Source organism: Camponotus floridanus, unplaced genomic scaffold (genome assembly GCF_003227725.1).
Source record: "Camponotus floridanus strain SB8 unplaced genomic scaffold, Cflo_v7.5 scaffold67, whole genome shotgun sequence".
In the NCBI taxonomy this organism is placed as follows: Eukaryota; Metazoa; Arthropoda; class Insecta; order Hymenoptera; family Formicidae; genus Camponotus; species Camponotus floridanus.
Window position 1 is genome coordinate 797,189 of NW_020229835.1, and position 25,545 is coordinate 822,733.

Below are 25,545 nucleotides of genomic sequence, written 5' to 3' on the forward strand. Positions count from 1 at the left end.
AAAGATTGATGTATCATGAAGCCTTTCATTATGTTAATTGTTTAGATCAACGATTCGATTGTTTTACTGTGCGTTCTCACAATCCGAATTATATTTAAATGATTGATAAATAGAACGATTGATAAATATAACGTCGCAGACATATATTCGACTCTATAAATATTAAAGAAATAATTTCTGCTCGTAAAAATCGATTTCATATCGAAATAATGATTTATTATTTTAGATTTCTGTTACTATGATTCTATCTGATTAAATGAATAAATTATGCGAAACATGCAGTTTGAAAATTAAGTTTCATTACGACATATATAAGTATTAATTATGCGTTATTTATAAAAGTTAATTAATCACATTGTTATATAAAAGTAATTAAAATAAATAAATAATTTTTCGGTTGATCGCGATCACGTCTAAAAAAGAAATTTTATGAAGCATCGTTATATTAGAAAATAATAGATGAGACAATAATATATGAAATTACATCAATATCAATAAATAATTTTACGATCAATGCAGATATTACAACACTGTATTTTACAGTAATTTGACAAGCATGTTTTCTCGAATAATTCTGTTACACCGATTCATTATACTACAGTGTACTAATATGATAAATCCTGATAAATCCACAAGTTTAAATAAAAATAAAAATGTAGAGTTATTGCGCATGAATATCAAATTTTAATATTTTATATAATAGCAGAAAATGGTTCACTAGATTCTGCACTTTTTTCGGACAAATTAATATGTATGAGGTAATATATTAATTATACTAGTAACAATTAATCAAACTTATTTATGGTAGAAATGTATTTAATGGTAATAATAATTGTATAATTAATACAATAATTGTATAATTAATAATTTGTTGTTTTTGAATCTTTTTTGTATGAATATAAACATAATTCAGTTATTATTTAGATAAAATGAAGTAAAAATCTGCATTATATTATACATAATTATTATACATATTATTATACATTATTATACATAATTATTATACATATAATTTTTTTAGATTACATGTATATAATGTTCTGAGATTATAAAAAAATGAATAAATAAATGTAATATTTAATGTATTATATTTCCATGAAAGTATTTTTCGTGCAAATAATAATTCGGTTTTCTAGATAGTTAGTACTTCAAAGCCTCTTCCATATATGCACAACATATTGCTGCCACTGTAAACATAATCTCAATCAATTTTTATCAGGGTAAAGCAAAAAAATATGATGACATTTTTGTAACAAATCTTTAAACTCACACAACGGAAGGCCACAAGTCCATGCCTTGCACATCTGTGACAGATGTAAATACTTGATTTAACTTATTTGCAGATATGACTCCATGGGACCAGGAGTAACTGTGGACAATAACTTCCTGATCTATTCCCACGCTGCATATCTGATCATCGTCTTTAAATTTCAAACCTATTAATCAATTTTGATATTATTTTAAAAATTCTTGTGAAAGATATATAATATATATTATTTACTCAAGTTTTTACCTGTAATTTGCGCGGAATGTGCTGATGCTGTACTCCATTTGGACAACGTTACAGCTGACAGTGCGTCGTTTTCTGATATGCAAAGTTGAAAACATACGAGATTGAGAAGATTGTCGTCGCCACCGGTGGCTAAGAGATATCTATCCTCATCCATGTGCTTTAAATCAAAAGAATTAATCCCTGATTGATGCAAACGAAATTCTGCAAAAGGCTCGTCACTAAAGTCTACAATATCTTGGTTTCCGATATTCGCATCTTTATGTATTTTCAAGACTGTTTTAGTAAAATTGAAGAAACGTAATATTCCATCAGTAGTCATTGTTAAAATGATCACTTTGGATTTATGCGATAGTATGTACATCTTTAAAATACAACGGTCTACATGTTTGGTAGATACTTTTAAACATATGTCATTGGTTGTGATATTATATATAAATAATCTGTAACAGAAAATCACGATATTATTATCCTATTAGCCCGATATGATTGATAAAAACACAAAATAGAAATTACCTCAAGTATCCATCTGCACAAGCTATAAAGACTAACACATGATTTGGATTTTTAGAAGAATAATGTATACGAATATCCATGTAACGCGTTTCTGGTTCAATAATATAAGATTGCTCAGATTCTTGCCAAGGTTTTCTGCGGTACTGATCTTGTCCATAAAGCATATGAGATTTTATATCTAAGCACGATAAGTCACTCGATGATATCGAGTGACTTATCGGTATCCAATCTTTATTTTTGATTCTTATTTCCCAAATTTTTAATTGCGCTCTTCCTCCGCCAGAGAAAACCAAATATTTGCTGATTGAATCATCGGTTTTTTTTAATTTAATAGTGCTTATGCATTTTATGCCTGAAAGATGACCATCAAAGTTTCCTAAATTATGAAAGGCATCATGAGAATCGTCTTCAAACGATTCACGTATACAGCTAACACGAAGAGTGCAATCTTCTCCACCAGAGATGAAAATGTTATCTTGTTTAAGAAAACCGATTTTCGAAATATGTTGCAAGCAATATGTCTCTTTTATGTGAAAACCATTCTAGAAAAAGAAAAACAATAGTTTGAAGATTCCCACAGTTGATTTTCAAACAGTTCAGTATTATATACCTGTAAAATTGGAAAAAGTGCTGAAGATAGAGGATAATTAAAGACGTAAATCTGCTTATTTTGTATATAAATGAAACTTGTTGTTGCACCCGACATTATACAGTCCCACGATCTATGACCGCCACCGCAAGGAACTCTGATTACAATGCTTTCAGTCGACAAATTATATATTATAAATTCCACCTATGCAAAAATAATTACGATAAAATTCTTTTCCAATCTTTTTTACATCTATTTCATACATATTTTATTTATATACCTCCTTAAAACCAAATATAAAAGGAGTACAGTGTCCGTCCACTGATTTTAACATGCCACTGATCCAGTCGATTGGCATCTTCTTTCTATGCAGCATCAATAAGGGTTTTGTCTCGTCCTTATTCAGTTCATAAAATCTCAACATTCCATCGCGTCCAGTTGTCATTAACTTCTCTTCCCATATATTAAACGATTGAACTCCTATTTTACCGTGAACTTTATTGAGTATTTGAATAGGTTCTTTTTTATCCTTATTTGTTTGTTCATTCCACTTATATACATAAACATTTCCAGCTCTGTCTCCACATATTAACAACTGTTTGTAAATTATAGTTGCCGTCAGCCAACGTTCTCTACTGGGAGGTAATACAAATTGCGCATCTATACGAATTTTAGCTATATCAACTGCAATTATATGAAAAGGACAATTAAATAGTAATAAGATATTTGATTTCAGATACTTGAACATTTAGTTGCATATACAATGTACACACCATGGATTATGAGGGTAAATATTTTCAAAAGGCCATTTGCTCCACATGCTATTAAGCTAGTGCTATTAGCGTGTTCCAACCAGTGCAAAGAAAAGATTTGTGATTCCATTATTCTCTCTTCGATGACATGAGACACAAACCCGGTAACAAAATGATCATCTGATTAAAAGAGAATTTGAGTGAAAGAAATGATATACTCGCAAAAAAAATTATTCGTATTTCATTGATATTAATATTTATATGATGATAATCAAATGTGACAAATGTTTGTACCTTGAGATACCTGATATATCGTTACGTATCCTTCTCTAGATGCAAAGGCAACAAAGAAACGACTTGGAGAGACTTGCATAATGTAATAATTGCGTTGTGTTTTTGAGCTTGGAGAAAATCTTCTACGCAATATTTTTTCCTTGTCGTAACAAAATAGCATCCCACTTTCAGTAAAGATCAATAATGTATCATTCCTCAAATAGGATATAAATTTAGGATTGCTATGCGTGTCATTACTAGACAGGGAAATTATTTTTGGATTAATATGATGTGTGGTTTGCCACATGTATACAGATCCATCAGCTCCACCCGTGAATATTCTTCTACTGTCTTTAGATATATCGATACTCCATATAGGTGCTCCATGATGGACTTTGTTAAGTAAATTACCTGAGAGTGACCATGTGCACATGAGTGAATCCTATGAAACGGCAGAAGATTTATTATATAAAAATTATTATATAAAAATATATATAATAAAATATATATAAAATTTATTATACAGGGTGTCCCAAAAGTCCCGAACCAGTCGAATATTTCATAAACTATGACTCACTTTAGAAAGAAATGTTTCAGACAAAAGTTGTCTTGAACGGGGCCATCAGATAGTGGCAATGATTTGATATAGGAGAGTCATTTGAAAGTCACGTGAAGATCCGTCAATCACCGTCAATTTCTTAAATGGAACCCTCTATTTTTTATTACATATTCGTGTAGCTTATCTCGAGAGCTTTCCAAAACACTATAATAAAGTATTTCTTCATTGAGTACTTTTCGAGTTGAGGCTTGATATCATTTCTTAATTTTGCATAAACCATAAAATATCTAGTAAAATATTCATTTTTCGATTATCTTACCTTAATAATTTTATGTACAAAATAATGAGAGGAATCAATTGGTGTAAAGAAAAAACACAGTTACTTTAAAGACAAAATATTTAATTGTTAATTGCAAATTACATATTTTTTTAAAAACAACTATATGTTTTCTTTACACCAATTGATTCCTCTCATTATTTTGTACATAAAATTATTAAGGTAAGATAATCGAAAAATGAATATTTTACTACTTATTTTATGGTTTATGCCAAATTAAGAAATGATTTCAAGTCTCATAACTCGAAAAGTACTCAATGAAGAAATACTTTATTATAGTGTTTTAGAAAGCTCTCGAGATAAGCTACACGAATATATAATAAAAATAGGAAGTTCCATTTAAGAAATTGACGGTGATCTTCACGTGACTTTCAAATGACTCTCCCATGACAAATCATTGCCACTATTTGATGGCCCCCTTCAAGCCATACAACTTTTGTCTGAAACATTTCTTTCTAAACTGCATAGTTTATGAAATATTCGACCGGTCCGGGACTTTTGGGACACCCTGTATAAAAATAAATTATAATTTTTTTTATACATGTTTGAATCCCACCTCTCCTATTGTGACAACAATATCATCCTTGATTATAGCTTTCCAAACTCTTGCAGCATGTACAAACATTGTTTTTACCAGGACTATTTTTGCTGTCTGCCAATTTAAATGATAGCTTTCAAGATTCTCATTTTTTACCACTTTCCAGAATCTGACGCTTCTATCATCTGATGTGGAACAAATAAGTTGTGAACATGAATCATAATTAACAGAGAAAATCACACCCTAGAATGAATTTAAAGTTTAAATATTGAAGTTTTTAGTTGTTTGTTTTCCCATTAAATACAATACCTTGTGTCCTATCAAGCGATGCAAAACTGGCATTCTTTCATTAATATCATAATTGTTGTCTATTTTCCATATTAAAATTTCTTTAAATACTGTTCCACTAAAAACGACTAGATTTTCTTGAGAAGTTCCTGATATTGATCCACCATAACTGTATATTAATTAAGAAAACATTTCAGATAAATATCAATTATTCCTTAAAGAATTAATAAATATAAATATAAATTGCAAAAGGATACAGTATGCATTTTTCTTCACAATGCACATTCTGAGAAGTCTTATCAAATGTATTGTATAAGCATAAATAATTATGAGCAAATAGAATTGCCAATTGCATTTGTCCCTCAATCGATATCCATTCTACAGCAATTATCCAGTCATTCAGCTGATCAGTGCATTGTTTTTTAAGTCTGCAATAGGAAATTACACATAATCGCACAAAATTATAATCGCAAAAAATTATAATCGTGCTCCTTTGATTATACTTAAATATACTCACATAATTGCTTCTCTTAGATTAATAATGTCGCAGACGCATATGGACTTGGCACCGAATACAACTAATTTATTATCTGGCCCTGCCACGATGCCATGTATATTACTTAGGTATAAACAATTCAATTTATTTCTCAACTCATATCTCTCGCATTCATTGGACCACTGGAAGACGTGGAGTGTGGGTCCCATACCTGTATCGATAATAATAAATTAATAATAAATTAATATATTAATCATAAATTAATAATAAATTAATAAATTAATAATAAATTAATAAAAAATTAATAAATTAACCCTAAATTAATAATAAATGAATAATAAATTAATGATAAATTAATGATAAATTAATAATAAATAAATAATAAATTAATAATAAATTAATAAAAAATTAATAATGAATAATAAATTAATGATAAATTAATGATAAATTAATAATAAATTAATGATGAATTAATAAATTAATAATAAAAGTAATAATAAAAAAAGTAATAATAAAAGTAATAATAAATTAATACTAAATGACATAATATTGTAGAATCTATCAAATGCAAACGTGGGCAATTTTGCAATTTTTAAAAATTTATCTGACTGAAAAACCTCATCGTTTCAACTAACCCACGAGCACGAGGTCGTCTAGACATCGGATGGCGAGGACATTCGTCCGTGACAGTTTGGAAATCATGGTATCTCAGTGATTTATAAATTATTCCTTCGCGTCAACATCACGTGCACCTTTCGAGAAGTCCCTCGCTGGAAGAAGAGGTTACGTTCGCGTGCATCCGACACGCGTCAGACGTGATAACATGGGGTGTGACTTGTCAGCGGGTACTCGTGGAAATGATGTCGCGACCTTGAAGGACGATCCTGTCAATCGAGACGTCAGCCTGGGGCTTCCGCGCTCGACGTAATCGTTGGCTGTCTTCGACGAGGAAGGTTCCCCCCCTGGAACGTGTCACGAGCGAACATGTGGGTGTTTGGTTATGGCTCCCTGATATGGAAGGCCGACTTCCCCTACGAGAAGAAGCTCGTCGGCCACATCAAGGGATACGTCAGGCGATTCTACCAGAAGAGCACCGATCACAGAGGGGTGCCTAACAGGGTGAGTTTTTCCTGGAAATGTCAATTTTGACATTTCACAGCCTGGCCCCTTCCAATATGTGTATATATTTTCCTTTAATTGTTTAAAATAATTATATACAAAATTTAAGTGTTATATTATTGCTATATTACTGTTGTATTATTGTTATATTATTAAATTTAAATATTAACCCAGCAAACATCAAGTGACAGTTATATAGGGTGGACTGAAAGTCTGGATACAGTCGAATATCTCATATAGAATGCATTTTAGAACAAAATGCTTTAGACGAAAGTTGTAAGGATTAAAAAGATGTGTTTAACTGTAATATCCATTTGGCATTGAGTGGCGTCGTCGAGGTCAGGGCAAGGTCAACTTGAATTTTTTAAATGGAACTCCCTATTTTTCAGTGCATATTCTTGTAGCTTATCTCGAGAGCTTTCCAAAACACTATAATGAATTATTTTTCCTTCAAGTACTTTTTGAGTTATGAGGCTCGAAATTATTTCTTAATTTTACATAAACCGTAAAATATCTTGTAAAATATTCATTTTTCAATTACCTTATCTTAATACTTTTATGCACAAAATAATGAGAGGAATCAATTGGTGTAAAGAAAACACATAGTTATTTCGAAGAAAATATGTAATTTGCAATTAACAATTAAATATTTTTTCTTAAAAGTAACTGTTTTCTTTACACCAATTGATTCCTCTCATTATTTTGTACATAAAAGTATTAAGGTAAGATAATCGAAAAATGAATATTTTATAAGATATTTTACGGTTTATGTAAATTAAGAAATGATTTCAAGCCTTATAACTCAAAAAGTACTTGAGGAAAAAATAATTTATTATAGTGTTTTGGAAAGCTCTTGAGATAAGCTACAAGAATATACAATGAAAAATAGGGAGTTCCATTTAAAAAATTCAAGTTGACCTTGCCCTGATCTTGGCGATGCCACTCAATGTCAAATGGATATTACAGTTAAATACATCTTTTTAATCCTTACAATTTTTGTCTAAAGCATTTTGTTCTAAGATGCATTCTATACGATTTATTTTCCATTCTATATTCGACTGTATCCAGACTTTTGGTCCACCCTGTATAACTCTTAGTTATAATTTCCTACTCAACAATATAACTGTTATATAATTGTTACTTGGTGTTTGCTGGGAAATATTAAATATTATTACTGTAATTATTTAGTCGTTTTAAGGCCCATTGTTGCTTAAAATGGGATGCACTCCCAAGATTTGGAGTCAGCGATGCTCTTGGCAAAAACAGTTTAATAAACTCTGTTTTTCCTTTTTTAGCCTGGACGTGTAGTGACGCTGCTCGCCTCTAGTGATCCCAACGACGAGGTATGGGGACTGGCGTACAAGATATCCAGCGAGAACATAGACAATGTGGTGAATCACCTGGATTTTCGAGAGAAGGGTGGATATAAGAAGAAAACCGTCCTTTTTTATCCCTGCAATTTCTCCAAATCTGTCCAGAGCACCTCGAACGCCAATGTCTTCTCGAGTGATCTCACGCAGACGAGCATATCGACAGCTTCTTTGTCCATCGCTGTGGATGAAGCACCATTCTACCTCACTATTTACATAGGTGAAGAAGATAATCCAAACTTTGCCGGTACAGAAAATATAGATATCATTGCGAGCCATATCCTCGTTTCACGAGGTATCAGCGGCTCTAACACGGAATATCTCTACAAACTGGCATCTGCGATGCGTACAATAGCTCCTGGTGTACAAGACGAGCATCTGTTTGCTTTGGAAAGAGCCGTGAAACAGCTGGAGGAGGAGAGAGATAATGAATTGGATCAATTTTCTTAAAAATTTATGATAACAAGTGTAAACCGGTGCATCGCAAAATATAGGAAAATATGGTCAATTGCATCATTAATCAATTTTTTGCAAGACCATTTAATTTAATTTATTCTTTTTTCTTTAGCTAATGTAGAGAATGTTTATGGTTAAGATTATATTTATGTAACAATTGTATATTAGTTATTCTTTCGCTGTGGCCCAAGATTAAAGGTAGTTGTAATTATAATTAATCGATTGTTGGTGCAATTGGTCCAGAAATAAAAGGAAAATGAAAGACGTTGCAGCAATTAGGAAAATTTATATTTCCACGAGGGTTGCAGAAAAGAGCATTCATTATAATCAACGATGAAGAATAAATTATCTTATTTATTAGCAAAATAAATTATATTTTCACACAAAACAGTTATTTTCATGACAATGACAATGATTTTAACATTCTTATGCTTTAACGATACAAGAAGGAAGCTTGTGATTTTTAAAACAATTCTCAAAGTGATTATATAAAAGTAACAATATATAAAATTATAAAATTAACTTTTCATCTAGAGCAATAACAGGAAAATTTAAAATATTTCCACGAAGGTTGCGGTCAAGAACATTTATTATAATCAACGATACGAAGAATAAATTAAATTTATTAATTTTTATTTATTAGCGAAATAAATAATTATATTTTCACACACAAGACAGTTACAATTTTCATGACAATGATTTTAATGTTTTTATGCATTTATGATATAAAAAGGGAGCTTGTAATTTTTTAAAAAATTCTCAAAGTGATTATATAAAAGTAATAATTAAATTATAAAATTAATAAATTTATAAATTATAAAGTAATAATAAAATTATACAATTATAAAATTATAAAATTAACTTTTTGTCTAGAGCAATAACAGGAAAATTTATAATATTTCCACGAGGGTTGCAATCAAGAACATTTATTATAATTAATGATGAAGAATAAATTATTTTATTTATTAGCGAAATAAGTAATTATATTTTTATACACAAGGCAGTTACAATTTTCATGACAGTGACAATGATTTTAACATTCTTATGCATTAACGATACAAGAAGGAAGCTTGTGATTTTTAAAAAAATTCCCAAAGTGATTATATATAAAAGATATATAAAAGTAACAATATAAAATTATACAATTATACAATTAGACAATTATACAATTATACAATTATAAAATTATAAAATTGATTTTTTGTCTAGAGCAATAACAGGAAAATTTATAATATTTTCACGACGGTTGCAATCAAGAACATTTATTATAATCAACGATGAAGAAATTATCGTATTTATTAGCGAAAAAAAAAATTATAAATTATATTTTCATACAAGACAGTTATTTTCATGACAGTGACAATGATTTTAACATTCTTATGCATTAACGATACAAGAAGGAAGCTTGTAATTTTAAAAAAAATTCCCAAAGTAATTATATAAAAGTAATAATATAAAATTATACAATTAGACAATTATACAATTATACAATTATAAAATTATAAAATTGACTTTTTGTCTAGAACCAAAGTAATTATATTAAAAGTATAATATAAATATACAATTAGACAATATACAATTATACAATTATAAAATTTATAAAATGACTTTTTGTCTAGAGCAATAACAGGAAAATTATAATATTTAAGGGTTGCAATCAAGAACATTTATTATAATCAACGATGAAGAATAAATTAATCTATTTAATTTAGCGAAATTAATTGTATTTTCACACAAGACAGTTATTTTCATGACAATGACAATGATTTTAACATTCTTATTAACGATACAAGAAGAAAGCTTGTGTTTTTTTTAATTCCCAAAGTAATAATATAAAAGTAATAATTAAAATTATACAATTATAAAATTATAAAATTATAAAATTAACTTTTTGTCATAACAATAACGGAAAGTTTATAATATTTACGAGTTGCATCAGAGCGATTTATTATTATCAACTTTGAAGAATAAATTATCTTATTTATTAGCGAAATAAATTATTATATTTTCACACACAAGAAAGTTACAATTTTTATGACAGTGACAATGATTTAACATTTTTATGCTTTAACGATGCGGAAGGAAGTTGTGATTTTTAAATTCCAAATTGATAAAGTTATATAAAAATTAACAATATAAAATTATACAATTATAAAAAATTATAATTTATAATATTATATTATAAAAATTATAAATTAAAAAATTATAAAATTAACTTTCATACATTAACTAACTAAATTTCTACAAAAAACGAAAAAAATTAACACGTGGCAAAGAGAGAGGTTCAAGTCTGCTTTGAAAAGTTGAAGAGGTTTGAAATTCCCGCCAACTTTCGAAGCGCGTTGGCGCACAACGATCAGCTGAATCGGCGACGCAATAAAACAAGGAGGCGCGGGGGGGGGGGAGAGGGTGAAGAGGAGGTCCCTTATCGTTCGAGCAACCGTCAGAGCACCGGTCAGTCTTGGTCTGGACGGTATCTTGGTTCAGTTTCTGTTTATCCTCCTGGACCGAGAAGCGAGACGCGGGCCAAGATTGGATGATCCGTTGACGTGAAGGCGTTTCGGACGCATCCGGGTGAGTGATCTCCCGTCATCGATTCAATCTTCCGTCCCAAAGTTCGCGAAAGAGACGCGATCCCTTGAGTTTCCATGGTCGTTTGTTTTTCGCAGCCTCCTTGTCTTCCCCCTTTGACGTCTAAAAATACCTCGTCGTCTCTCGAACCGCGGCCAGAAAATTTCTAAACTAAATATCCTCGATTTTGAGCGAGATTAACACTTCAGCTGCGATCGATTGAGCGATGGGGTTATGTCGGAGAGATCGTTTCTCTCGTTCAAATTCTATAAAAAAAAAGAAAACAATTTTTGCCGAAAGATCTCTCTCGTTCAGTTCTATAAAAAAAAAAGAAAATTTTTGCCGAAAGATATCAATATTCAAACTACATTTTTAATAAAATAAATGTACGATTTTGTAGAAATGAAGGGAAAGAAAAAGAAGGTTCTTCGAAACGAACCTCTTGTAATTTTGAAACAAAGGACAAGATTTTTTTTCAGCTGAATGAATGATCTTCCTTTTTTCATTCGTTTAATCGTATTCTTAGAACGATTCTTCGAATAAGATTTATCAAGCGAAATTTCGACATTTCTTTCTATAATTTTTCTCGATATTAATTTGAACAATTGCGTTTTTATTTTCATATCGATAAATATTGGAGGATTATTACGCATTTTATTGTCATTTTCAAGATGCGATTTAAAATTTAATTTCCGAGTTAGGTCGATATTACATTTGTCGACAAATTTATTTGATTGGCTGCAGAATAGAAAGTTTCTGAAGACTAAAAAATTACTATTCCGCAGCCAATCAGCATGCTTAAAAAATTTATAGAGAGGAAACGAAGGGGGAAGGAATAAACAAGGGCGACAATGCGTTAATGCGTATTGACCAATGTTAAAAATATCTTTCGAGATTACGATAAACTTGTTTTTTTTTTTTTTATTGCGCCGATATTGACATTGATTTTTTATTATATTTAGAGAGACAGAGAGAGATAATAACCTTGTAATGATTAGTAGTTTCCGTCGGATTTTTTTTTTTTTTTTCAATTATTTTAAATTAATTAATCTCCCCTTTTCGCGACATTTATCATCTATTGTTAAAACGGTACGCGTGACACTTGTGGAAAGGTCACGTGGGGTTATTAATGAGTAAAAATGAACGCGATGAGTTTATGACGATAAAATAGTCGTCACATTTCGCGGTAATTAATAATAATCACAGTAATGGTGTTAATAATCATCGCTTTTTTTCTAACGATGTTATATAAGAACTTTTTTTTGTCATCCGTCTTATATTAATTCTATTATATTTTATTGCTACAATTAATATTTATATCTTGTTATTCAATTTATTTATTATATTCAATTATTTATCATGTTTATTATATATTTAGTTGCATTTATTTTATTATATATTTATTATATATTTATTATATATTTATTTTATATATATTTAATATATATAAAAATATATTATTTATTATATATAATTTTAAATTTTATATATATTTTATATAAATATTTTATAAATATTATATAAATTAATTTTATATAATATTACATAAATTTATAATATATATATATAATTTATTATTTATTATTTATTATATACATTTTATTTTATTATTTTTTAATGTATTTTTTTATATATATAATTTATATATTCTCTCTTTGTCGGAATTTAACAAATATATCACGCTTTGCAACATATGTGTAACGTCGAAAGATCGATAAACATTTGCACTGAATTCGGGTGCGTTGAACTCTCACATATGTATACACAGTGATGACGTAACCTTTAGCCTTTTAGAAAAAACGAAATGCTACATTCGATGTGTGAAAATTTCCTGCGTGTTATAACAATAGAAAATATTTCATCTATATTTTTATTATGCTACCTATAAAGAAATCGATTTAAAAATATTATTTAGCAAAATTAAATTTTATATTTATATTAAATTGCATATTTTGAATTTTTCAGTAATATTGTGTGAGATATAAAAATGCACTGCTTTATATTTTCCATTTATCGTAAAGTATTTTTTATACCTTTTTTTATACCTTTTTTATACCTTTTTTGTATTTTATAAAAAATAGCCCTCACATATTTATTGATTAAATTTACTATTATTTTTATATAAAACTGCATTTTTAATATATTTTCTAAATATATATTTTTAATATAATGTTTTTTTTATATAAATTTTAAAATATTCTAGACATTTGCCTTATTTTTCTAAAAGAAATATAAACTTCAGACACCGCGTTTTCTCCCTCCACTCTGTCTTCTATCCGAATTACAAGTTCTGGACCATCGCATATTTCTTGAATGATTCATTTTTACTCTCAGAGTAGATAGAAAAATATTTTCGAAGCCAAGTGAGACTACTTCTCTAAAACTTCGCCTAAAACGATAGATAATCTTGTGATATAAATTCAACAATAGAGTTCGTTGTCTATTAATTTCACTTCTAATGATTAAAATAAATAACAAATTAAATAATAAATATCAAATTTAATGATCAAAATAAATAATAAATTCTGATAATTAAAATAAATAATAAACAAAATAATAAATAATACATTTAATAATTAAAATAAATAATAAATTAAATAATAAATAATAAATTTAATGACTAAAATAAATAATAAATTCTAATGATTAAAGTAAATAATAAATTAAATAATAAATAATAAATTCCAATAATTAAAATAAATAAATAAATAAATTTAATAAATTAATAAATTGATAAAGAATAATAAATTATATAATAAATTTAATGACTAAAAATAAATAATAAATTCCAAAAATCAAAATAAATAATAAATAATAAATTTAATGACTTATAAAATAAATAATAAATTCTACTGATTAAACACAGTTCATAACTAGATCGTTTCAACAAATTGACATATATATATTTCATCGATGTACTCATTAATCCGTTTCATTTTATTTCCACCCTTTTTTGCGTTCAACTCCCCGGAAACAGTGCATTCGGAAGTTGTTCCAGAAGCGGGTTTTAAGGGGATAAAGCTCCAACGTTCTCGCATGAAATGACACACACGAACTAGTTTGAGAATGTGCGAAATTTTTATCCCTCGTTCGGGTGTTTTCGGACGTTTTCGGCAGCCCGGCCGTTACTCAGCTGTGCGAACTGCCCCCCCTCCTTCCCACCCTCCCTCCCTCCTACTTGACGTTACTCGCGCCTCGCGTGACGTTTCGCTCCGATCAGTCAATCTGTCAAAGATACGCGAGCATCATCTCGCGTCTTCCTCTACCTCTAGGATACGCTTTTCGCGGGAAAAGGTGAATTTTTTAAATATATTTTGCGTAGTGATATATTTTTCGCGCCAAACGTGTAACATGTTTTACTTCAACGTGTTCTAAGATTTTCTTGAAAAGTCGGGTACGTTTTTCGCGGGAAGAGAAAAATGCGAAGTCAGGTAATTCTCGAGAGAGTTCTGGAAATATTTATTATACAGAGTGGCCCCGAATGTTCCAGACTTTGAGATCTTATAGGAAATTTAATTCTGAAGAAAAAATTTCCTATAAACATGGGTCGAAAAATGCTTCCTTAAGAGGTTACCGCTCAAAAACCTCTGATGAAGGAAGAGCAAAAGGTGAAAGGAAAATGAAATAAAAAGAAAACGAAACTAAATAAATTTCTTGAAAAAAAACGATAAAAATAAAAAATAAAAATCTTTTTCTTTTATGAAAATAAAATAATTTTTTTTTTAAACTAATAGTAATAGCACGTAATAGTAGAAAATGAATAAAGACATTTTTCAAGAAATTTATTTAGTTTCATTTTCTTTTCATCTTTTGCTCCTTCTTCATCAGAGATTTTTGAGCGATAACTTCTTAAGGAAGCATTTTTTGATCCATGTTTATAAGAAATTTTTTCTTCAGAATTAAATTTTCTATAAGATCTCAAAGTCTGGCTGGAACGTTCGGGGCCACCCTGTATATTTTCCTTCAACGCCGAGAGGCCAGCCCGAGTTTGACAGTTCTCGGCGAGTTGCGTCAGCCGCTCTCATCGTGCCTTTGTTCAACGACCCGCTGCATGCATGCTTCTCTGAGATATATGATTGCGTTTTCTCTGATCCCCCTGTGCATTTCCACGAGCAAAGTAACGTGAGTAGTCGGACGCATTTTTTTGTACCTCGAACGAATTGCTAGAAGATTATTCCGTGATTATTCGTGATTTCCCGCCGAGATTTAATTACTTTTATCGCGCGATCTCTTAAATCCCATTACTTTATTTTGCGTGGGAAAAATGCTCTGTATTATGGCTTGTTTGTCTCTCGCGGAAAACGCGTAAGATTTCTTTTTTAAATTATTAGAAATATTTTTTTTCGAAGTATGTTAGCTTCCCGATTGCAAGAAAAAATACATGAAAAAATTTGGGATTACTTTTCGAAGTCTCTGTAACATTATCTAATCGCTGTTGAAGTCATATGTTAAAATCTTCTTTTTTATAAAAATCGAAGTTTGAATAACAATCAGTCAAAAATAGAAATTTCTTTAAAAACGCGAGATTTCTTTCCTAAATTATTAGAAATATTTTTTTTCGAAGAATGTTAGTTTCTCGATTATTTTTATTGACATGATCTGGGTTATCCTCCCCAAGTTTTTTTATTGTTCTAAATTTTAAAATCTTTTTTTTTATAAAAATCGAAGTTTGAACAAAAATCAGTCAAAAGTGGAAATGTCTTTAAAAATGCGTGAGATTTTTTTCCTAAATTATTAGAAATATTTTTTTTTTTTTTTCGAAGAATGTTAGCATCCCGATTGCAAGATTATTTTTATTAACATGATCTAGGTCGTCCTTCCCAAGTTTTTTTATTGTTCTAAATTTTAAAAAAATTTGAAAAAATTTGGGATTACTTTTCGAAGTCTCTGTAACATCATCCAATCGTTGTTGTCATATGTGAAAATTTTTTTTTTATAAAAATCGAAGTTTGAATAAGAATCAGTCAAAAGTGGAAGTTTCTTAAAAAAATTCGTAACATTGCAATAAATAAATATTAAGAAAAGCTGCTGCAGGATTTTATGTTTTAGACTATGACCTTTCGAAAGAATATAAATTTATTTACTGCAGTTCCACAAAGTATGATTATTTTGAGATTTAAAAGTGAAGTAATTTTATAGGAATGCATGCATAATAATAAATAATTAAATTAGCTGTATATATAATTAATTTTTGGATCGAATAATAATATGGTATAATAATAATTGTAATCAAAGAAGAACGAATTAAAAAATGAAAAAGTCAAAGATTTGCTTAACTGATGCCAAAGAATCTATTTGTTAAATAATTACATAACGGTACAAAAATATAAGATATTTTACAAGAAAAACATGTTTTCTTTTGAATAATTGCAAATTACACGCGAGAATGTTATATATTTTTTTTCTGTGCTCGTCACGTTAAAAAAAATTTATTTTAGTAATATTAACAAAATAGGAAAAATTAAAATTCAGAATTAATGAAAATTTTTAATAATGATATATAATCTAATCTGATACTTTTAATAATATTCTTCGCTTGCCTCTCTTCTAGAATGTATTTTAAACGCGCTTTTTATTATAATAATAAAAATTACTTCGGTTCACACGTTATCAGTAACCTTGTATATCTGTCAATGATCTCCTTGATGATTTAATTTAACATCAACCGAGCATCGCGTTAGTTTAATGAACTTTACGGAATGCAATTAATCGATAATAATTTTTTTCGCTTCGATATCTTCGCATTCGCGTCTATTCTCGTCGTCTCGAAGGAATCTTCGAATATTGTTGAGAATGTTCGAGTTCTTTCACTCTTCCTGCGATAAGAGGATCGATCGATTCGGGGGATAAATCACGATGATATTCTAAAATTAGACAGTCCTAGAAGACGTTGTTTAATATAGAAATTTAGAATAAATTATTTAATATATTATTAATATTTAATAATTAATATTTAATATATTATTATTTATTGTATTATTATTATATGAAATTGTTATGTTAAATTATATTAGATTGTTCAATATATTATTATTACATTATTATATTATTATATTATTATATTATTATTATATTAATATATTATATTTATATTAATTATTATATTTTATAATGAAATGGAGGAGAGGGAGAGAGACAAAAAAAAGTTCAAAAATTATTTATAATTGAATTATTATCGATATACATGTTCTTGATTTATAATTTATAATTTGTTCTTCATTTTTTTAAATCATAATTTCAGAGTCTTATTTTTCATGAAAATATGTCACTGCATTTCAGCTTTCATTATTTCGTTTAAATTATAATATAATTAATATAATATTAATATAATAATATATTAATTATATTATAATTTAAACGAAATAATAAAAGCTGAAATGCAGTGACATATTTTCAAAAATTTTGAAAAATAAGAATCTGGAATAACGATTTAAAAAAATAAGGAACAAATTATAAATAATTAATAAAAAAGAAATATAATTAATAAAAAGAAATATAATTAATAAAAAGAAATATTAAATAAATATATATAAATATATAATAAAAAAGAAATATTAATATTAATTAATTTAATTTAATTATATATATATATAATTAATATATATATATATATATATATATATATATTAATATTAATTATATAATATTTCTTTTTTATGATTGAAATATTATCACTATTAAAAATATTAAAACTGACGATGCATAAATTTTGTGAATTCTTGCGAGACAAAAAATCATCCAATATTGCATCAGAATTGCTGAAACCTCGTTGCACATTCGTGCATGTCATATAATAAAACCTTGATTCGAGATTATATACTTCTATATTATATCCAGTGCACAAATTAAATAAAAATAATAATATTAAATCGTTTATAATATTAAATGTTTTTGTTTCAAAAGAAATAATGAAAATAATCAAATTAATTCTCCAACAATAATTTCGATTTATTTGTACAAAATTTCTGACGATATTTCACGTGTCTTGATTTTTCGATCGGTGGCAGATCTGACAATTAATTAGGTATAATCAGCGTTTAATAATATTTGACACTCGATTAAAAAGAAATTGATATTTAACTGACGATTACACGATGTATAATTGTGTATAATTAAAAATCTTGGCCATTATTAAAGAATCACTGCAAGAAGAGAAAGTTGCAACTCTTTATGATCTCTTCATTTCGAAGTCAAATCTTGGAATCATGCTCTAGTGTGTGATGCCAGGGATCTTAAGAAATCTCATATTAATCGTGTAACTTGTATATTTAAATTAAAAATTCATCTTCCAGAGCATTTCCATTTTAACTAATTAAAAACATTTTTCTCCTTGAGTTTTAATCAGCAATTATTGCAATGTCGATATCAGAAAAGATATAAAGAGAGTAGATTGCATTAAATCTTATTATTATTCGACAAGGAAATATTTTCAAAATTTGTTTTCGACATTTCGCTCTTATTTACATCGTTTAAATCTCGCTGTTTTATCTCACGCGAATGTTTATTCCAGAAAAGATAATTATTTCATTGTCTCCTTCGTTCAATTCACGATCGAGAATCGATCTGATGCAATGTGACCATGAGATCATGGTCGATGATTTTGATGCAAATATACTTTCAGCGATAACACACGTTTTCCTTCGACAAAGGAAACGTTTATCTTCACCGTGACGTCAGTTCACATAAAATTACCGATAAACGTCGATAATTATACTTAATTTGGAAATTACTCGCCTTTAAGTCTCGACTAGAAAATTATCTTTTATCTTATATCGATCACCATGTATGTTAAATTATTACTTCAATTATTAATTCAATTACGTGCAATTGCGTTTTTTACGTATTTATTCGATTCAATCTTGCGCGTACAAATTTCCATTAAATTTATTTAAATAGGAGAAAAATTACAATTATCGTAATAACAGACGTAATAATAATATAATAATAATATAATAATATATAATAATATAATAATATAACAATAATATAATAATATAACAATAATATAACAATAATATATTAATAATATAATAATAATATAATAAATTGTAATAAAATTGTAATAAAATTATAATATAAATTGTAGTAAAATATAATATTAATTACAATATAAATTGTAATAAAATTATACTATTATAAATAAATAATATTATAATTAACATCATATCGAAATTTTTTTTACAAAAAAATTTATTAAATTTTAATGTTCAATTTTATGAAATTGTAATGGACATCAACTTTCATTAGTATACATGTATAATCTCAAATTTAAATATCCATCGTAGATTCTCTCGAAGTAGTTTTTTTATGTTTATTTCTCAATACAATCTTTGTCCTCGTTTTTGAAAGTGCACTTTAATTTTGACCGTGAAGTCGATTTCTCGTTTCTCCTTTTTCTCGGTTAGATCACTTTGTATATTTATTTATTCTTTCACATTGTTACATCCATGGTCGCGAGAGTGAAAGAGAAGTCGAGGAACGTGCAAGCTTGAAACTCTCTCTTTCCACTCGGGTCGACCTACACCAAGAAGCACGTAATATTTTCTTTACTAGTCGTCTACATCGATCAGTCAGATAAAAGAAAAAAACACACTCAGTCTCGACCTTGCATAATCATATAAATCTGTTCACGCGTGACGCGCAGTTATTTTAATGACGTAGGCGTGATCTTGAGACATATATGTCTAATATAAAAAATCGTCGTGCATGTGACATTAATTTAATTATTAATTTAATTTTTAATAATATTTAATTTAATTATTAATAAAATAATATTTAATATTAATTATTAATAATTTAATTATTAATAATATTTAATTTACTTATTAATAAAATAATATCTAATATTAATCATTAATAATTTAATTTAATTATTAATTTAATTTTTAATTATATTTAATTTACTTATTAATAAAATAATATTTAATATTGATTATTAATAATTTAATTTTTAATAATATTTAATTTACTTATTAATAAAATAATATTTAATATTGATTATTAATAATTTAATTTAATTATTAATTTAATATTTAATTTACGTATTAATAAAATAATATTTAATATTAATTATTAATAATTTAATGATTAATAATATTTTGGTACGATATGTTGCAGATACAAGGCTAGCCAGCTGAGCCATTCTTGTTTTGTGTGATTCGTCTCATCAGCTATACTACATCCCTAGCTGTCAGGTGTCCTAGTCGGATCGTCGGTGTAGTTAGCTGTTGTGATGTCACACACCGCAGGAATGGACACGGGGTTGCCTGTACCGGATGCAATCCCGTCCCTCGAACTGCAAGAACTGCAAGAGGACCTAGTCTTGAACCTCGTCCAGGAGATTAAATTTCAGCCGAATCTCGATGATTTGCCTCCCACAAGGGAGGGAGTGCAGGTGAGAGTCGCCTTTACACCCGACAAATTGATGAAGAAAATATAGCAGTTCTTTATTCCTCAACTATTGCCAAGAAGGGACTTGGTTACAATATTTCTACTCATTCACCTGATGAAGAAAATACAATAAAATTTTGTCTTCAGCAATATCACCATAGAACTAAAGGTTTCATGACAAAACTCAGTTGCCATCATCGTTATTTTAACACGAGAAATTTTATACAAATTAAAATTTTTTAATAAGGTTCTTAATTTTTATAATTTAACAGATCTTATTACGATTATTTAGACTATTAGTAATTTATTTAGATTATTTATAAGATTTATAGATTTATTTATAATTAATTTAGATTATTAATAATTTATCTAAAATATTTATAAGATTTATAGATTTATTTATAATTAATTTAGATTATTAATAATTTATTTAAATTATTTATAAGATTTATAGATTTATTTATAATTAATTTAGATGATTAATAATGAACATTTAATTATATGTTATAGAACGAGTACATAAGTATCGCTGCACGGGATAAATCTGCTTACATATTAAGATGCCTGAAAGTAATGTACGACTTGTCATCGGATGTATTCTTCATGGCGATCAATTTGATGGACTGTTTCTTGACGAGAATGAACGCGAAGCAAAAGTACATGGCTTGCATCAGCGTATCCGCCTTTTACACGGCCGCTGTTCAACAGATGCAACCCCTCGACGCCGACCACCTGGTCTCCATCTCACAGTGTAGATGTACCGCCGACGATCTCAGGCGTATGTCGCAGCTGATACAGGACAAGTTGGAACGGGCGCCCGGTACTCGACCCATCACTGCACTCACCTTTCTACGACTCTTCAACAACATGTTCTACGCTGTGGCGAGACAATTGCATCTCGGTGACGTGTATGCCAGTATCACCAACGTAGGTCGATTATTTATCATCCTTTCAATTACCTGTAATTATAAATTAAATTAATAATGTAAATTAAATTAATAATTTAATTAAATTATTAATAATTAATATTAAATATTATTTTATTAATAAGTAAATTAAATATTATTAAAAATTAAATTAATAATTAAATTAAATTATTAATAATAAATATTATTTATATTAAATATTATTTTATTAAATGATAAAAAATAAACGTTACGATCCTCGAGATACTAAACATCAAGTAAAATTCGATGTACTTACCTATACTGATGTTATCAGAGAAAAATGCATGTTTATTAAGGTCTAAAAATCAATTTTTACTCAATTTATGAAATTTACAAATTTACAAAATCCTTAAAATTTCGCTCAAAAGCTATTGTTTGTTCCGTTTTAGGAATCTGAATTAATTCTCAGATTGGAAATGGTGGCTTGCGATGGTAATTGCGCGAGTCTCAAACCGTCCGAGGTGGCATTGATGTTACTTTGCAGTTACTTGGATGCCTCTGTTAATCGGCTGATGACCGCGAATACGGAAGCTACTGTCAGTAATTTATCGCACAACGTACCTATTCCGCCGCCATATCAGAGGCTAAAAGATGAATTAACGCAGTTTGCTGCCAAACTCCGAGAGAAATGCAACGTAAGTGTCCATACTAAATTTTTTTTGTATGTTTAAGCTTATTTATTTTTTTATTATTATTATTTATTTTTTTATTATTATTTTATTTATTATTTATTTTTTTATTATTATTTTATTTCTTATTTTTTTACACATGCATAAGGTTATTAATAATTTAAACGCGATAAGCAGTTATTATTCAGATGCGTTATAGTGTAAAGCTATCCTTTTCTCGATAAAAAAATACATATTTAAATAAATTGTATGATAAAAATGATTTTTGCTTACTCTTTATTAAAATTAGAATTAATTGAATAAATGAAAAAGTTCTTAAAGCGAGGTAAGAAAGTGAGAAACGAAACAAGATAGGCAAAAATATTTTTGAAAATATATAATCCTGTCTTATATTAAATATTTTATTTATTGCCTTTTGTGCTTTATTAGATTTCAGAAGAGAGTTTCTGCTCTACTCACGGGGCAGTGAGCGCCATATTGAGTAAATATAACGCTCAGGAGCAAGCAAACAAAACTCACAAGCAGAAATTAATTTGGAAATTGTCGCCACGAACCGCAGGTGTTTTACGTCCATCTCAAAACTTTTATTCCGACCTACCCGTTATCGCGGAACATGTCCCATCAGTTCCATCTCCGAACAAGATCAGGTAGTACTTATTTCTCTAGATTACTATTAAAAGATTATACATTATTGTTACAATATGTCGAGAAAATAATTATTCTAATTCTTCTTTAAGCAGGAAAAATCGCAAATATCGTCGTCGTGGAAATAAGAGATGTTAAAATAGCCAGTTTACGATTTCTACCAGGTACGATTTCTCTCTATAAATTTTATCATTGAATTGATTTCTTGGTAAATTATAAATCTTTGGGATAAATTTATCACAGTTATTTTTAACTTTTCTCTTTGGATATTTTCAGGAGCAGTAGAAGTTCCCAATGTCTGGCAACATGAAAGATTTGTTTTCTTCAATACAATCAAAGTTTGACCGGAAGTACAAATCGATTTACACATCACAACATGTAATAATTTTCCTTAAATATTTTATTTGCATCGCCCGCTGAAATTATACGTACTGGTGGAACGTAAGTCATTTTTGCTAAATAATAGTTGTTTCGCCAGTAAGTTATTATTACCGCGTCGTATATTAATTTCTGCTATTTCATCACATCACACATACATGTTTTGAAATATTTGTGTAAATATTTTAATATTTTACAAAAAAAAGAGAGAGAAAACAAGATTTAAGCCCCATTCCAGTGATAAAATCTTTTTATATAAGGGGCTTTCATATAAAAATGTGAAGGGGGAAGAAGCGGACAGATATAAACTGTAAAGAGCAGCAGCATCAACAGACGAATCATTAAAAAAAATTGAAATTAATGTGATACAATGTCCATTATATAATTAGTGTTATCTAATAGAATCAATATATTGCTAAAATTATATATATCTATATATTTGCAAAATGCGTTAAATGAGAGGAAAGAAAAGATATAAATAGAAAGAAAAATTGCGAAAGTGTTGAGACTAGGTATAATATAAAAAATGCGAGTATCGAAGGAAAAAAATTATATTAATTATTTGATACAATTAACGAAGGAATTACCTAATGTGCTGAAACTTATGTCTGTCAGGTTTGATGGAAGGAAAAATGTTTTACTGAATCTTATTTTACTTCTGTCTCGAAATATTCGCTTTTTTTTCATCGTCGTTCGCTCGATATCGAACGAATCAAATAGTCGATAAAATATATGTAAGTTACCGAACGCATTTCCTAATGTTTTCATTTAGCGATATTTCAAAATACGCAAATGTATAAACCAAAGTGTCAGAGATGAATTGTCAATTTTATAGAACATAAGATGACGTGATTTATATATATTTTAGAAACAATTTGTATTGTCTTATTTTATAAAAGCAATATTTGAATTGAAATTGTATAATAATTTTAATTGAAAAACATGACATTTTTCAATTCTGTACAAAATTATCTCGTGCACATTAATATGGATTTAACTAATGTACACTTCGAAATTGCCACAGTAATAATAGATTGTCTCGTTGCTGATCTGTAAATTTTTACGATTATTGTCCAATTCACCGCGATTTCAAAAATATCAAGGAAACGCAATAGAAAAGAAAAATATTCTGTGGCTGATCTATCGCTGTTTCTCTTATCGTTCAAGAATAATTCTCACTGTATCGAAATGTTCTTACTGTATCAAAATGATTCTTGTACTCTATCGACAGAATAGAGATATAATATGAGAGCAAAAGCAAATATGACGCATCGTAATGAATAGTTTTATTCAGAAAAAATGCATTAAATTTTCATGTACTAAAACAATCTTTGTATATTTTTGTATTTATTTCTTGTAGATTCTCAATTTATCTCTTAGATTATACATCAAAACAATATATATTGTTGCATTCCAAGATCCCTGTGCCTCTTTATCTGTCTTCCACATCTGTATCCATATTTTCGAAAATACATTGGATACCAACTGATCGATTGCCCTCTATTATCGCATTATTAATCGACTTGTCTTCGTGCTTAGAAGTTCCTTTTTTTAAATTCTGCCTTGTTGCTTATTTCCAATAAAGGCATCAGCGATATAATATGTCGTTATTAATAATTTGATGAGAGACAGAGTCTTCTAATTTAATTTTCTTTAACTGTGATGAGTGGCATAGGAATCCAGGAACACAATAGCATCATGATCATTATTCGCAATTCAGCTCATACAACTTGGAGAATTTGTCAATGAATTGTAGGTAATGAAAAAAAAAGCAAAACTGTCCATTTAGTTTTTCCGATATTAACCAGTTTATGCTAGTCATAAATTCATATTTTCTGATTATGATCTGGGAAAAAAATGTTCTCTTAATGCTTCATGGCATCCCACATCAAAATGCACCGAGCAAATTTTCACCAGGTATCATGAAAGTATTTGGAAAATATTTAATCGACTTTATTACCGATGTTTTTATTGGAAGCGAGGACCGAAATGTCGAATGTGTAAATGCAACTGTAACGTAATCATTTAAGGATTTGAGACTGCGAAAACGAGAAGTCTGATAATATTACACTCTTTTTGGATTTGTAATACGGTATACATATAAAGAGTTGTTTTCATATAAGAAATATTTCTATTTGTCTATTTGTCACGTACACGTATATATATTTATTTTATATAAATT

General features: G+C 28.3%; 3 protein-coding genes across 6 annotated transcripts; 2 read left to right on the top strand and 1 right to left on the bottom strand.

Annotated features, from left to right (window-relative positions):
• Positions 1-1,039: 1,039 nt before the first annotated feature.
• On the bottom strand, positions 1,040-6,665 carry LOC105256441 (WD repeat-containing protein 6). 2 transcript variants are annotated; one of them, XM_011266334.2, is made up of 13 exons: positions 6,494-6,665; positions 5,880-6,069; positions 5,620-5,790; positions 5,384-5,531; positions 5,093-5,317; positions 3,662-4,082; positions 3,389-3,547; positions 2,896-3,299; positions 2,637-2,819; positions 2,027-2,568; positions 1,514-1,953; positions 1,271-1,436; positions 1,040-1,187 (listed from the first exon to the last, which is right to left on the bottom strand). In XM_011266334.2, the coding sequence occupies exons 1-13, from the start codon at positions 6,558-6,560 to the stop codon at positions 1,133-1,135; spliced, it is 3,171 nt and encodes a 1,056-aa protein (XP_011264636.1). In that variant the 5' UTR covers positions 6,561-6,665; the 3' UTR covers positions 1,040-1,132. The 2 variants fall into 2 exon arrangements, with proteins under 2 accessions (XP_011264636.1, XP_011264637.1); XM_011266335.3 differs by lacking the exons at positions 5,880-6,069; positions 6,494-6,665 and having other exon boundaries at positions 5,384-5,511; positions 5,620-5,656.
• LOC105256440 (putative glutathione-specific gamma-glutamylcyclotransferase 2) lies at positions 6,620-9,173 on the top strand. The gene is made up of 2 exons (XM_011266333.3): positions 6,620-6,977; positions 8,273-9,173. The coding sequence occupies exons 1-2, from the start codon at positions 6,843-6,845 to the stop codon at positions 8,795-8,797; spliced, it is 660 nt and encodes a 219-aa protein (XP_011264635.1). The 5' UTR covers positions 6,620-6,842; the 3' UTR covers positions 8,798-9,173.
• A 1,871-nt stretch (positions 9,174-11,044) lies between these two features.
• On the top strand, positions 11,045-23,705 carry LOC105256442 (cyclin G). 3 transcript variants are annotated; one of them, XM_011266336.2, is made up of 7 exons: positions 11,045-11,377; positions 20,492-20,768; positions 21,275-21,691; positions 22,101-22,346; positions 22,770-22,987; positions 23,078-23,149; positions 23,262-23,705. In XM_011266336.2, exons 2-6 carry the CDS (start codon positions 20,607-20,609, stop codon positions 23,121-23,123), a joined length of 1,089 nt encoding a protein of 362 aa, XP_011264638.2. In that variant the 5' UTR covers positions 11,045-11,377; positions 20,492-20,606; the 3' UTR covers positions 23,124-23,149; positions 23,262-23,705. The 3 variants fall into 3 exon arrangements, with proteins under 3 accessions (XP_011264638.2, XP_011264640.2, XP_011264639.2); XM_011266338.2 differs by having other exon boundaries at positions 11,046-11,377; positions 23,081-23,149; XM_011266337.3 differs by lacking the exon at positions 11,045-11,377 and adding an exon at positions 14,599-14,668.
• Positions 23,706-25,545: the final 1,840 nt, after the last annotated feature.